This window comes from Lipotes vexillifer, unplaced genomic scaffold (assembly GCF_000442215.2).
Source record: "Lipotes vexillifer unplaced genomic scaffold, Lipotes_vexillifer_v1.1 scaffold394, whole genome shotgun sequence".
In the NCBI taxonomy this organism is placed as follows: Eukaryota; Metazoa; Chordata; class Mammalia; order Artiodactyla; family Lipotidae; genus Lipotes; species Lipotes vexillifer.
In genome coordinates, this window is record NW_006791731.1 from 2,996,290 (window position 1) to 3,012,308 (window position 16,019).

A 16,019-nucleotide genomic window follows, 5' to 3' on the forward strand; every position below is an offset into this window, starting at 1 on the left:
CGCCCCCCCGTTCTTCCTCAGCCTCTTTCCCTGCTCTGCCCGTGGGCTGTCCAGAACTCTTGCTTCCTCTGGCCACGCCCGCCCTGTGGGCCGCAGATGGCCGCATCCCGGTCCAGTCAGCTCCACAAACACTGAGCACCACGTAGCTGGGCCTGGTGCTGGTCACTGGGCAAGAGAACCCAACACTTTTCCTGCCCTCGAGGAGCTCACAGTCTAGTACGTCTCATCCCCTACTAGACTGAAGCTCCTTGAGGACAGGGATCGTCATACTCACCTCGGTGTTGCCCACACCCCCAGGCCAGGAGCTGGACCCAGTGAGGACCAGACAGCTGCTGAGTTCGTGCTTAGTTCTCACAAAACTCATGCTGACACTGGCCGGAGGACTGTTGCATTAAGGTGGAGTAGCTCCAAAAACTGTCCCAGGTGAAGGCTTAGAACTAAATATAATTATTTTATACACACACACACATAAAAACATCATGTACCTATTTATAGATGCTTTCTTGTGAACAGTTAGTACAGATTATTGACCATTAGTGTGTTCTGTCTGTTTTGTATTAGTCAGAAATGGAGTTTAACTTTGTACTTGAAACATGTAGAACATGGCTACCAAATAAGCCAAATAAAACGTAACTTTATAATATACTAGCTGCTTGGACACCTATATGTGACAGCGTATCACAAGTAATCAAACACGTTCTTTATTGAGTTTTTTAAAATTGTTATTATATCCAAGATTCTAACAAAGTAATAAATTTTGGATGGCCCTTACCCCAGGGCACCTAAAAATGTTCCCAAATCCCACTCTCCTTGTCTATCTAAAGAGAAAATGCTGCAGATAGACTCAGTTTATTGTGGGCTCCACTCATCTTTGGCTGGACCACGTCTTCTTTCTACTGTATCGTAAGTTAAGAAAAGTGGCTCTCGGTGACTCTTGTTAGGCAGGGGGTTGTACTGGGATGGGTCGGTCTCTGTGACCACAGGGCCTGTCCTCCTGCCATCCTGTGTCCTTATTCATAGATGTGCCTCATTGAGGAGAATGAGATTAACCTCTGGGCAGCCTAGTAGCAAATTTCCTCAATAGGAAATTTCTCATAACATGAGCTCTAGCATTTCATACTGTGTGACTGACAGGTTATAAGAGTGCACTAAATATTTTTTTAATGAAAAGTCATTTAATCCCTAGCTAGTCAGTTAAATCTTTGGTAGATACTGTGGCGAGGAGACCGCAGTTAAACCTCTTGAGTATTTGCCCCTTTGGAGTTTATGTTCAAAGGTAGCGTTGCCCAGCAGTGCTCTGTGTCGTTAAGGTGTTTGTGCCATTATAGGAAAAGATGGTCAGTTTTATCTCAGGGAAGCATTTTAAGTTAACGTGTGGCTTATTAACTCCCTTTTAGACAAATGAGGGTAATCAATAAAATTATTGATTTAAATTTTGTACCCTAATTTTTGTATTTTTCTAACTTTTTATTGACATGCAAAGATGTGAACATATAAACATGCCAAGAAGTAAACAGCTCACTGAATTTTCACAAGTTGGGCCCATTCCTGTAACCAGCATCTAGAACAAGAAAGCAGCACTGCCTTCACCCCAGAGACCCACGAGAGGCCCCTTTTCCAATTACTCTTCCCCCTCCAGGGATAACCACTCACCATAGACTGGTTCTGCCTGGTTTTGAACTTTATGTAAATGCTATAATGCAGTGTGTACTTTTTTGTTTATGGTTTATTTTGCTCAACATTTAGTTTGAGATCACCCCTGAGTTGGACTTCACTCTCGTTGCTGTATGTGTCCCATTTGTGAATATACCATAGTTTATCCCTTCTACTATTGGTGGAAATTCAGATACTTTTCATCTTGGGGCTCTCAAGACTGCTGCAGTAGGGACATAACAGAAGTGTCATTGGGTGAGCACGTGTACAAGAATGTCTGGTGGATGCATATTCAAGCATACGCAGGTGTGTGCGGCTTTAGCTTTATGTACTGATAGCGCCTGTTTTCCAAAGTGGATGCACCAATGCAGTGTCTCCAGCAGTGACAAAAGCTCCTGTTGCTCCAGCCATAGTTTTTTTAAAACCTTTGGAAATCGATCCTTGTTCCTAAGCATGCCATTTTCACATATGAAGGGTAGGTTAGAGAAAGAAAAAATAACGTAAGTGGTATGTAAACAATTTACCTGAGGTTTTCTATTCTAAAGGTCACTGACTTAGTAAGTGTCTGCCTGGAAGGCCCTCTGACCCTGAGCGCTTTAGGAAGCCCTTTAGACCAACAGCATGCTCGCTAGGAGCCAGTCTCCATCCTCTGCCGTCAACCTTAGAAATTACAACATTGAAAACCAGCACCGACTGAGTGCTTTCTGCTGCCACACCTGTGCCGTGAACTTTCACACCTTATTTCATCTGAATCCTCACGGTCCTGGGAGATGTAGGTAACATTGTCATCATCAGTTTACAAATGGGGAAATGGAAACTGAGGTTAGGCAGTTGAGTGCTGGGGTCACAGAGCTGGGATTCAAGGCAAGCTCACCTGAGTCCAGGACACAAGCTGTCAACTGTCACGCTCTATGCTTTGTTTGAGCCATGGCTAGACGTTAGTAAGTACTCTGATTACGATTCTGACTAGTGGGCAAGTTGTTAATGTTGTTTAGTTAAAAAGCAAAAAGAAGAAAGAAAAGGGAAAAAAAACATACTGTTACAAGGAATTCCTGCAGCTGGTTCTCTTACATTTGCTTGAGTGTCAACCAGAGAAAGTCCCCCAACAGAATGGCAGCATCTCTGGCTTCGGCACAGAGGTCCCCCCACCCAAGGCTTTTGATGGGTGACATAGTTTCCACGTGTTATCGCTGTTTTGCTGTCACATCTTGAGTGTGTCGCATTTGGCTGCTGTGGCCCTCTGTAATCCCAGAGTTAGTGGCAAGCAGTTGTGGAGGTTTTCGGCGAGGCTGAGTCTCTCGAGGCAAGCCACGCCAGTGTGCGTTGGCCGGCGTCCACACTTGCCTGCTGTGTACTCGTCCTGTACCCGTAATACATAGCCTTGTCTCCAGCTTGGGTCTGGGGGGAGTTGTGGATGTTGTTTGTTTGTTATTATAACCTGATATCGTCATGTTTGCTTCTTAACTTTATCATGCAAAGCTGGCCGTTGAGAAATCTGTTTGACCTAAGTTGACCTTGGGTGAGTGACTTAGCCTCCCTGGGAGAGCAGAATCACAAACCCTACCTGTCCTCTAGTTTTCAGGATTAAATAAAATCATCTAAATGCATTTAGTTTTCATGCTCGTGGTGGGTACACACACTTGGTGGCTGCTCTGGTAGTAGCAGTAAAAACAAAGCTTTTTCTGAAGATGCGCAAGGGACCTGGAGGAGTCTTAGGTACAGAAAATGATCAGTTACTGTTTAAAACAAAAAACAACTGTTTCTTCAAATGTAAAAGGGGTATAGCTATTATTATCCAGATACCAAAATGCTAGGCACATCTTTTTGACCTTTTGTAGATGTCTTGTGGACATTTTGTACAGGTGTTTTTTTTTTTTTTTTTTAGTCCTTTTTGATTCTTCATTTATCCTAAAATGTGAACTCTAGATTAAAAACTCTAGATTTGATTAATAACGTGAGGTTACTTGTGCTTCTTTGCTGTGCTTTTAAAGTGGTTTTGCACGTGCTCCCCAAATTCCTTTCAAAGGTGGTGTCTAAATTCCTCCTTAGTCATCATATCGGCATTTTCCTTCTCACTGCCGTCCTGTTGGGTCTTGGTGTCATCTAGAAGAGTAACCTGTTTCTCAAGTACCCCTGTATTTACATCTTAAAGTGTTTGTTTGGTTTGGGACCTTAGTCTTCCCGGTAATAAAAAGTAAATAGTAAATCTAAATTTAATGGGAATTTAATGTAAAATTTAAATTGTTTCCACTAAAATTTATGTCATAACTGTTTCTTACCTGCGGGTAGCTCTTGCCCTTCATTGGACACCACCCCCCCCCACACCGCCGCACGCAGATGTTCAGACCTTTACAGGTGCATCTCTACTTTAGCTTCACCTCCAGAATTTGGTTTTATGTGAAGTAAACAAATTTCCGGTGAGATTTAAACTTAAATTTCATAAAAAGTAGTCCTTTGTACTTACATGGCTTCACAGACCATTTTCACGTGATTACCTTACTGATCTCACAGTAATTCTTAAGGGTGAGATACTGTTGCCCTTTTCACTTGAGGAACCTGAGGCTCAGAAAAACCCTATGACTTGCCTGGATTGTGCAGCTAACAAAGGGTGGATCCAAGAACCGGGGCCCTTTTCTCCAAAGTCCAGGACCACTGCTTTTCTCGGTCTCTTTACCACCGTATGCCGCCCCCCACTGAATGGGTTGCTGGCTGCCTCCACCCGCTGTACCTCCCCACGCTCTGCTCACTTCCCCTCCCTTGTCTTATTTGTAAGAGAAGTTCACACTTCAGCTGTAATCCACATATTTACTATTTGAAGGTTGCCCTCAGAACCCACAGTGAATCCTCAGACTCATCCGGTAGCTGCTGTAATTCCTTCCCTTCAGTCCTGTTTCTGGCACCATTTTTCTTCTCTCTCTAGTTGTTCTTCATTCCCCTTCCCTAAATTCTGTCTCCAGGGTTATTATCCCTGAAAACATGGCGGAAGAGTGGAGTAGACATGAATGTCTGTCCTCCCCTCTGGACAGTGAAGGACCAGAGGCTGTAGGTGGCCCATCCCTCTTCAGGTTACAGAGGGACATGGCGCCGAGGTTGATGCAGGGATGCAGGGAACGAGTGGAGCAGCGCTGGCTCTGTCTCAGCCCAGTCTCTGGGCACCTGAGCTTAGATGGGAGGGAGCGGCAGCCCCCGTGGCAGCGGGTCGGTTCTCAGTGAAGAGAGTTTGGCGCTGAGAAGCCACTGGCTTACCTTCTGCACCTCTTCCTCTCAACCCCCCAAATTTGCATTTTAGAAATACCTTTTGCATTATATTTTTAGTGATCGCCCCAAGTGTTACATTATACATCTTTAACTTTGCACCATCTGCTTAGAGTTAGTAATTGTATTTCACTTAAAATGTGGAAACTTCAGTCCTTTTTGTTCTAGGTGTCGTGTATATTCATGTATGACAGTAACCTCATAAAATAAGAGTACACTTTGTGTTTTTAATAGTATTCTGAGGAAAGTAAGGGGAAAATCTTTTATATTTAACCCCATACAGTGCTCTTTATTCTTTCCTAAAGATCTTTCTTCCATTTGGCTTTCCCATCTGTCTGAAGAACTTCTTTAACATTTCTTGTGGTGTTGGGCCTGTTGATTAGTTTTGGGTTTTGTTTTGTTTTTTTTAATCTGAAAATGAATTGAACTTCATTACACTGGATATGGAACTCTGAGTTGACAGCATTTTTCTTTTTCTTTTTTCCTTTCTTTCTTTCAGCACCTTAAAGCCTTCTTTCATTATCTTCTGGCCTCTGTTATTTCTAATGAGAAGTCACTGGCCTTTTAAATTATTACTCTTCTGTATGTAATGTGTCATTTTTTCTGGCTTCTTCCATGATTTCATCTTTGGTTTTCAGCAGTTTATAACGAGGATGTGCTTGGGTGTGGTTTTTGTTGTATTGATCATATTTGGGCTTCACTGAACCTCTTGAATCTGTAAATGTATGTCCTTGACCATTATTTCTTCAGATATTTTTTCCGCTCCATTTTCTCTCTTCTAAAACTCCAGTTCCATGTATGTTCAGTCTTTTGATAGTGTCCTTCAGGTTCCAGGGGCTCTGTTCTTTTTCGGTTTCCCCCCAGAGTCTTTTTTCTCTAAGTTCTTCAGATTGGATAATTTTTATTGATTTATCTTCAATTTTCCTGACTCTTCTCTCATCTCCATCCCACTGATCGTCCAATCCTGTGGAGATTTTATTTCAGATATTTTATTTTTCATTAGGAATTTTCATTTGGCTCTTTTTTATACCTTTAGTTTCTCTGCTGGTGTTTCCTATCTTTTCATTAACTATGACCAAATTTTCCTTTATGTCTTTGAATATAATAATAGCTCTACAAAGTCCTTGCTTGCTAATTACAACTTCTGAGTCACCATTGGAGTCAGCTTCCTTTAGATTTCTTTTCCTCTCGAAAATGGATTACATTTTAATGGTTATTTGTACATCAAGTGATTTTAGATTATGTCGTGGACATTGTGACTGATAGGTTGTAGAAACTCTGGATTCAGTATTATTCCTCTGAAGAGTGGTTGGTTGGTTGGTTGGTTGGTTGGTTGGTTTTAGCAGGCAGCTAACTTGGCAGGTCTCACATAGCAAACTCCCTCCATTCTGTGAGCTCGAATCCCGATTCAGCTGAGTTCAGCCTCAGCTGGGCTGCCTGGAGCCTGCCCTATATGTGCCTAGTACAGGGGTCAGCTAGTGATTCAGGCAGAATCTATACTCAGAATTTGAGGTACACCTCCCTGGCTTTCTTCTTCCTGGGATTTCCCCCCTCACTTTCCACCAGCTGTGGTGACCCAAATTCAGTCCTCTGGCTCTTCAAACCAGGAAGACTGGGGCTGGTTTTCTGGCTAGTGGCCATTAAACTGGGGGCTCACCCAGTGCCGTTCCCTTCCTCCTAGTGGCAGCTCCCTCCAGAGCCTAACTGCTTTGTGCTGTCACAGGCCTGTTTCTTCTGTCCTAGTCCGTAGTTGCTGTCTGCAAGAGGATTGGTCAAATAGGAGCTTCTCGAACTTGCCAGAAATACAAAGAGGTCACCATTCTAAAGTAAGATTTCAGTAGAAATCACTTCTTTTCAAATAATTTTGAGATGTGTAACACCATAACCAAACAAAAGTGCATTATTTCCTGTAGCTTGAGGTACCTGATAAGTAAAGAGAGATGCGGTTTTGTTGTATTCGTGAAGTGAGATGTTCGGTCTCTGCTGTGCGTGTTTATGAGAGAAGAAGGAGGGAGGCGTGCGCTGCCCGCGAGGTGCCGTCCCAGCTTTGTCTCAAGCCTTGTTTTCTGCAAAGATACCAAGGGGGGTTGTTGAAGGGTCAGCTCCATTCCTTTGTGGTGAGGCGATGTTGGGTACTTAGAAGAGATCGCGTTTCAAAGCTGGCATTCCCATGAACTTGCCAGAACAAGCCATTTCCCTCGTGGCTTTTTTTTTTCATCCAGTTTCTTGCTGCTCTTTCTCTGGATGTTTTTCAAATTAGCCTAAGTAGCTATGAATCCAGACTGATTTTCTGTCCAAAGCAAATTTTGTGATGTCATCATAAAATTATTATGTTTAGGTGATCAAAGTCCAGTCTTTTTTAAAAAAGTTTTTCAAACATAGAAAAAATGTAGTTTCAAAGAAAAGAATAGTATTACTATAATCACTCTCAGGAAAAATGTTACAGAAGTGAAATAGATTTTTTAAAAAATAAGGCAGGTAAAAGTACAGAACTAGATAGCATTTACTTAAAAGTCTTACTGGTTTGGGTTTTTTTGTTTTTTTTTTTTGCGGTACGCGGGCCTCTCACTGCCGTGGCCTCTCCCGCCGCGGAGCACAGGCTCGGGACGCGCAGGCTCAGTGGCCATGGCTCACGGGTCCAGCCGCTCCGTGGCACGTGGGATCTTCCCGGACCGGGGCACAAACCCGTATCCCCTGCATGGGCAGGCGGACTCTCAACCACTGCGCCACCAGGGAAGCCCAAGCCTTACTGGTTTTTTTCACCTACTTTATTTCTCCATCCTAACAGTGGACAGGACAGGCAGTATCGTTCTCATTTATGAAGGAGGACGCAAGTTGAAATGGGCCCAGCTGCCCAGCTCAGAAGGTGCTGCTCATAGCTAGTGCCCTTTCTGCTGGGACAGCGGGGACAGCTGGTCACCCACTTGGACTGATCGCCCCTGTCCACTCTAAATCTTGTCTGTGTTGGAGATTTGCTTCCGAATCTTAGCTTGGTACTGGAAACGAAGACGCTATTAGACCACTTTATTGCTCTCCATGAAAATACCTTAGAAGTGAAATCACATCTTGTTGCTCCAGAACGGAAATTTAATGAGACCTCTCCATACCAGCTTGCGGAGCCCAGGAGACCAAGTTTCACAGGGATTGCCACAGGCCGAGAAAAGTCAACGCGTGCTTGCAAGTTTTTTTGTCCTTTACTGTGAATTGATTCCTTTGATGACTTTTCCTCCTAAAGTGAGGGAAGTAGTGATAAAAAAATAAAACTAACGTTAAATAAATGCTCCTTTCCCCTCTTCCCAGTTCTCTTCCTAGATGGGGCTCGTGGATAAACAAAGAATGATTCTTACATGTTCTGACATTTGTTAAATGAAAAGTCTTATGAGCTCGTATAGTTTTTTCTCTGGTGAGTTTGAGACTTAGAAACCACCATCCCAGGAAGAAGCATGAGGGCTCATTGCCAGTTCACATTAGGCAGCTAAAAGCTTTCAAACAGAATGTATTGCTACTAAAAATACTTGGACTTTGGGAAAATATGTTTAAATTTGACCTCCTTGACACTCTGCACATTCCAGTTTTTTGCTCTGGGTTCGTCAGCAGCTGTAAAGAGGAAAGTTCAGAACTGTCTCCACGGGCACTCTTACTCCATCTATGGAAGAGCCTTCCCATTGTAAAAACAGATACCTAATGAGTTATTTATATTCTGCGCCACTCTGAGCAGCAAAGTTATGCTTTCTCCGAAGCGTTTTGACATGTTAGTTTTTGGTATATGATACTGAGGAACTCGCTTCCCGGTTACCCCTGCATTCTGTGTTCAGTGGTAGCAGATGATGAAGGGCCGAGAGGGAGGCTTCAGACAGTGAATCAGTGGGTCAGAGAACAGTGAGTGTGGGCGGAGGGTCAGGGCAGGTGGAGCCCAAGAGGCTCTCCTTATGCAAGGGCCCTCCCATGACCTATCTGGAGGTGTTTGCGGGGAGCAGTAACCTTCAGGTCAGGGTGGCCCAGTTCACCAAACAGCCCATGTGAAATAAATTGCCTTCGTGAGACCTATTTAGAATAGAGTTCCATTGACTTAAAGAACCTGTCACGCTTGGCCTTCTCATAGCTTTGCCTTTATTTTAATGATTTGCAGAAGTTAGAAATAAGGACAATTTTTTTTACTTGATTATTTTCCTGATTGTTATGGACTTTTCAGTTGTTTAAAACTACGCAATTTTTGGAAATTCTGACTTGGAGTCTGTTACTTGTTTTGAGGGCCAGGTGACTGAGAGCGGGGCACTGAAAAGCTCCTAATCGGAGGCAGCCCTCTCTCAGGCCAGGGGTCTGTCTGAACCCCTGCTCCCAGCGGCCACCCTCCCGGCAGCCTGCACCCGTCCCCTGTGAGGCACAGGGAGGTGGTGACCGGTCTTCCTCACCAGCCAGTGCACTTGCTCGGCTGATGGTGGCTTCACTCTCCTGTCATCACTAAGGCAGACTGTGGTCCGAGGTCTGTGCTCCTGGAAACAGTCGAGCCGGATTCCCAGATTAGAAAGAAAGGCTGTGGGGCCGCTGACCTCACTCTCTCATGAGCTGCTGGCGCTGGGAGGTTCTCTGCTGCCCTCCACCAGGAGGCTGGGACTGGGAAGCCCCAGGACGCGGCGGCGGGGCGGCGGGCGGGCGGGCGGGCAGCAGAGGGCGGTGGCCGCTCCCGCGATGGCCCAGAGCCCAGGTGCGGAGCCCTGAGCGGCCCGGCGGGTAAGTAGCCGCGTGACCCGGTGCAGAGCTGCCAGTTTCAAGCCGGCAGGAGTTTCAGAAGTGCTTGTAGATACTGTTGCATTTCCTTCCTTCCTGATGAGGCAAAGTGCCGGTTAAAGTGAAAGTTGGTAGGAGGTCGTGAGCAGTGTGGGGAGCGTTGGGCCGCATGGCTGTTTGGTCGGTTGCTGTGCTGATGTGGTGGCACTGTGAGGGCTGGGTCTGTGCTGTGTGGAGCGCTGCTCGGGATTTGCTCAGGGAAACTCTGCTGCTTAAAGGAAACCGGCGTCCAGACCATCCATCCTGGCCCCCCTTTGGTTTCCCAGCTCCTCCTTGTGTTGCCAGCTGCCCTTCCCTTACCTTAGGCTGTGCCCCTTGCATCAAGGCCATTCTGGAATCCTTTTGTGAAGTTAGAAACCCGATCCTCTTTCCCGGGGCTCCTCGGGTCCATCAGGGTGGGGTCTCGTGTGTGCAAGCTCCCCCCGTGTCAGCTCCCCTTACATACTGTGTTGTCTCTCTAGCACAATCCTGGAGGAAGAGAAGGTCCAGCAAGAAGAACGGATGAGGATGGAGTCCAGAAGGCAGGTCACAGTGTCCTGGGACTCCGGAGGGTCCGACGAAGCGCCACCCAAGGTAGCAAAGGCCCCCACCCCATCTCTGGCATTATGCCGACTAACTTTTGCGGTTTCTGCTGTAGGCAGCTGCTGTCTGTGGGGAGAAAACCAAATAGCGGGCTATTCTAAGAGGAGTCACTGCAACTTCTGTTCCTTGTTTGCCCCGCCGCATACCACCCCAACGTGCACCCGTTTCCCTAATTTGCGTTGCAGCTCTGAGCTGTTCGAAATCATGAGTGATTGGATTAGGTCTGACCTTCCAATTCCCCCCCCCACACACACACACACACACACACACCGCCCCCATCATCAGACTTAAGTGAGCACGCCCGGCACGGGGAGGTTTCTCTCTGCTGGTGTCAGGGACCTTCCTGATGACCAGATAGACTATAACCAAGCCGAGAACCCTTTACGTTTTGCTTTATTTTGAAAGGAGTCAGCTTCTACCTGACCCAGTTCGTTTCAGGTTTTGTTTTGTCTTGCTGAGGACCTGGTGCACATTTTCTGCCTTTTCCTCATCTGTGGCGGTGGCTGGGTTGTCAGCGTGGGGAGGTCTGCCAGCAGCACCCCAGCCCTGCCCTGCATCCTCCCGGCCTTCCGCAGGCGGCCAGAGCCTTCCCCTCTTGTTCAGCTGGGCTGGAGCTGGACACAGTTGGCCCTTAAACACTCTCCTCAGATCAGGATTCTTTGTTCTCCTTTTGCTTTTGATAGGATGGTATTTTCACACAGTGGCTTACTTGCCATGAATAATCCAGTTCAGATCATTTTCTGGATGGTAAATAGATAATAGGCTTTTTTGCAGTTAATAGTTACCTGCTACTTGATATTTGATTAGCTAAAAATATATTAAAGGAACTCTGACAATTCTTTACTTCATTTTCTTTTTGAAAAATGTTCAGAAATCTGTTAACAAAAAGTGCTATTTAAATATTGTACCCATTTTTTTTATCACGATGCCTGAAATCTGTTTTCTCGGCCATTGTTTTAATCTATTACAGTAAATATTATTACACATTGAAAGTGAACACAGGTGACTGACCCGGTTCCTCAGAATTTTAGAGGTGAAGGGTTCTGTAGTCTGGCTTCCTCCACCAGTGGGAAAACTGAGGCCCAGAGAAGGAGGAGGGCCTGTGGTCCGTTCTGTCGGTGTTACTATGAGCTGGTTAGTGCTGAGACCACAACGTTTCTCTGTCTCTCCTCATGTTACAACAACTAAGTCCCTAGCTACCCACCGAAAAGCTATGCACCCCAGCATCTGCGGCCTCCACCTTGTATACACGGGTTTGCCCGTTTCCTCACTAACTACTGTGGAAGGGTCCAGCACCGGAGAGTCTTGAAGTTAATTTCTCAGGCCTGGAAGCCAGGTGGATCTGTTCACAGGTGGCTCTGATGACCAGGTGGATTACCTGCCTGTTCCCAGCCTCACTTTCCTCATCTGTGAAGTGAGGGTACTAGTGTTCCCCACCTCTTAGGGGTGTTGTGAAAGACCAAATGAGATAATGCATTCCCAGCACTTTTTTTAGTCACAGGAGTGTAAGGAACTCTACATAGTTGGTGATTAGCACAAATGATGTGCTAATTTGTGATTAGCACAAATGATGTGCTAATGCTGTGCACAGCATTCCCCTAAAACTCACAGAATTAACCCTTTCCATCTAAACATGATTATGTATCTCAATCTGTATGATTTTTAATAATTTTCATGTGGCTGAGTTTTGAAGGCTGTGATATTAAGTTCATGGGCGGAGATGGAGGTGGGTAGGCTTCTTTGTTTACAGAACAAAGGTGAGTTTTGCTTAAATTTTTAAATATACTCACACTTCTTTCTTTAGGATGTTTTCAACGTGTATATTTTGAGGCTATTTTCTGTAGTCAGAGATGGTTCTACCCTTCAGAGTGGGTCAGCAGACTATATACCCCACTGCCTGTTTCTGTTGATGAACGTTTTATTGCATGAACTGCCCCCTTGGCTTGTGTGTTGTCCATGGCTGGGTACCCCCTACACAGACGGACTTGAGTGCTTCCGTTACAGTATGGCTCAAAAAGATTAAAATATTTACACTTTGGGAATTCCCTGGCGGTCCAGTGGTTAGGACTCCACGCTTTCACTGCTGAGGGTGCAGGTTCAATCCCTGGTCAGGGAACTAAGATCCCACAAGCTGCACGGCGTGACCAAATAAATAAAATACTTACTCTTTGATCCCCAAATTAAAAGGTTGGCAGCCCCCAGATTAAACAAATTTTTTTAAATTAATTTATTTATTTTTGGCTGCAGTGGTCTTTGTTGCTGTGTGCGGGCTTTCTCTAGTTGCGGCGAGCAGAGGCTACCTTCCTTGCGGTGTGCGGGCTTCTCATTGCGGTGGCTTCTCTTGTTGTGGAGCACGGGCTCTAGGCGCACGGGCTTCAGTAGATGTGGCATGTGGGCTCAGTTGTTGTGGCTTGCAGGCTCTAGAGCGCAGGCTCAGTAGTTGTGGCGCACGGTCTTAGTTGCTCCGCGACATGTGGGATCCTCCCGGACAAGGGCTCGAACCCATGTCGCCTGCATTGGCAGGTGGATTCTTAACCACTGCCCCACCAGGGAAGGCCCCAGATTAAAATTTTAATGGGTAGAGGGAATTCTCTGGCAGTCCAGTGGTTAGGACTCAGGTTTTCCATTGCCAAGGGCCCAGGTTCAATCTCTGGTCAGGGAACTGAGACCCCACTGAGATCCCACAAGCCACGCAGTGCGGCCAAAAACAAAAAACAAAAACAAAAACAAAAAATGGAATGGGTGGAAGATCACCTACATTAGGATATATGTGCAGGTGCTGGGTGTCTTCAGTTCTGATAATGTAAGTGTTGGTAGATACATCCAGACGAGTAAAGGCTCGTGGAGTCCACAGTAATTTCTGAGAGTGTAAAGGGGCCCTGAGGATAGCTGCCTCAGCATAGTGTTTCTCAGCCCTGATCAGGCCCAGCATTCCATTTATATAAAAAATATTTTATAACGCCGCATTTACTAATCCTGAAATAAAATACATAGGTTATAAAATGACTTAATAATTTCAAGATACCAATACAGCCAAGAGACTGTGAACTGTACAAGAGAAATGAAAGTAACCTCTAATAGCATTATGCACACACCTGTATAAAATACTCCGGTATAACTAGGCTGGGAGGTGCGGTGGAGGAGCCAGGTGCCCGCACCTGTGTGTGGTAGGCTCGCCCTGGATACAGCAGCTACACACGCAGACCCTGCAGCCACAACTGACTGTGGATCTCATTCGTCTTGATGATGTGATTTTCTAGAAGGGTGAAAAGTCTTGGTAAAGTTCAAACGAAACAAAGTAAAATTGTCCATCAGTATTCACAGTAGTTGCTCTTCTGGAAAGTTCAGTGTCTGATAAACTATGCAAAATACCATTTGTGTTTGTATGTCAGACGGAGTTGGTTCTCGGTTCAGACTGCAGGGCTCCTTGTTGTTGTTTTACCTGTGTAAGGTGGAGAAAGACCTGAACGTGGCACAGGCCCTGCTGTTCAGCCCCGCTGTCCCTCCCGCCTGCCTTCCACCCTCAGTGCTGGGCCCTGCAGGCAGCAGGAGCGCCCTCTCGGTACCTGGGCCCCCATCGGGGGCACTGCCATCCAGCTGAGGACCACAAGTGTAGGATGTGTTGGGTTTTCCTTTTTCTTCCTCCTTACTTGGGAGGCTTTCGACAAAAACTCCCCCAGCTCCATCGTTTGCTTCATGAAAATCCAAGTTTCTGTCTTTGAGGAGGAGATGCAATCAGCCTGCTAAACCTTGTACTTAGTAGCAGGTGACACGTCTGGATACCTCAGCCCAGCTCAGCTCATTCGATCTTTGTGGCAGCCCTGTCCCCACTTCATTGTTGAAGGCACAGTGGGCAAGTTGCCCCGGCCCGGCACTGGCCATTTCCTGGCCTGCCCTCTTGGCCGCCACGCTGAGTCCGTACTTGTAGAGAAGGAAAACAGAACTGTTAGCAGTACGTCCGTGCTCTCCGCAGCGGGTGGCTAACAAAGTTCCATTTTGTGGTATTCTTGGGTGCAGTAGTTTCGTCTTCTGTAAGACATGTTTTCATATTTTTATCTGTTATCTTTATTTTGAAATGGAACCTTTCAAGTGTTACCGTTTGCTACCCATGTAAGTACTTGAGCCACTGGAGGGCGTTCTGTGGAGATTTTGCCGTTCTTTGATCGTTCCTTTTGTAATTCCCCTTTTATTTGGTGAGTCACAGTGTACTTGTCATAGAGTAGCAGCACAGCACAGCAGACTCTGGAGGCGGGCAGTTCTGCCATTACCAGCTGTGCAGCTTGTTTGCATCACCTGACCTCTCTGAGCCTCTTTTTTATCCTCTGTAAAATGGGATGATAATACTTCTTTGTACCATTGCTCTCAGACTTCTCAGATTGTACATACGACACCTAGCTCTACACATAGGACACATTGAGTAGAAGTTTTGTTTTTGTTTTTTTTTTTTTGAGTGAAAGTTTTTATTTTTGCCTGTGTTACTTAACCTGCCACCTCTAAAATGTAAGCCAGCAGACACAACTGTCCGCCTGTCAGACAGCTGTGAATACTGTCCTAATTCCTGGGTCTGCACCCTCCCATACTTGGACTCCAGGAAGCCTTTGCCATACGACCATTGTAATGCATACATATTAACACACACCTTTAAAACGGCTGTTGCCACTGAAATGTCAGAGTACAGAGATAGTCAAACATTTTTGCCTCTTTTTAACCACTTGTGCAAATGAAACCTTTAAAAATATAAGTCTGAAGAATAGTCCCTAGGGCTTCATGGAACAAAATTACCGCCCTAGCGCACAAGCAAAGCCCGTGCCTCCCGCTTCATGCCCTTCCCTCTTTCGGGGGGTCTTGGGGATCCGTCCTCACATTTAGTTAAGTTTGGAGTAGACTGCACCTGGGGGCTGAAATGCGACAGGGATAAAGGGGTGGGGGAGCCTTCCCACCCTCAGAGGCTTACCAGGCCCGCACAGCAGGGCAGGAGCAAGTGCAGGGGTAGCTGCAGTCCACGTGCTCGGAGGAGAGGAGGGGATATGCTTCTGTGTCGGGAGGGAGAGGGAGGGGTGACACGGGAGACCCGGGACAGGAGGCGGCACACATTCCAGGCAGATGGGGGTGACACTGTTTCGAGACTCAGACTCACTCAGAACTTAGCCAAAGCGAAGTGTGTGTTCATCCAGGACCACGTGTGTCCACGGGAAAGCGACACAGGCACTGAGGCGTTTTCCTTCCTCCCCTGGGCTCGCTGGGCCCCAAGTCTATTTCCTTCAAGTCTGGTCTTTATTCGCCTGGAGAGCCCTGAGTTTCCACTTGGTTAAATCCCTCAGGCTTAGGAGACTTTATTGACTTCATCTTCCATTTCAGACTAGACCGTTCTTTTTGCTCTGAACTTTAAATTCACGTGTCAAACAATGAGGATTTTAGAGCTGGAAGTGACTTCAGGGTCCCTCCAAGTCAACCCAGTTCTATAGATGAGGAAATAGAATCCGGCTGGTTCACCCACGTGCTCCCAGCTGGTGAGGAGCAGAAAGGAAAGCCTCCAGGTTTGCATTTCCGTGATGCTGAATGGTATTGAGCGTCTTCTTATGTGCTTATTGGCCATTGGTATATCTTCTTTGGGTCTACTCAGATCTTTTGCTCACTGTTTACTTAGATTATTTGTCACTTTCTTGTTGAAGTTATAAGAGTTCTTTCTGTATTCTGGATATGAATCTTTATCAGAGAGATGATTTGCAGATACGCTCTTC

General features: G+C 46.0%; 1 protein-coding gene across 1 annotated transcript in view; it reads left to right on the forward strand.

The window, feature by feature from the left end:
- Nucleotides 1–16,019, forward strand: part of PTK2 (protein tyrosine kinase 2) — a 167,018-nt gene that overhangs the window by 119,708 nt on the left and 31,291 nt on the right. The window contains exon 21 of the mRNA XM_007464627.1: nucleotides 10,158–10,269. Within this exon, the coding sequence (XP_007464689.1) occupies nucleotides 10,158–10,269 (112 nt within the window). The remainder of the gene's footprint in view (nucleotides 1–10,157; nucleotides 10,270–16,019) is intronic.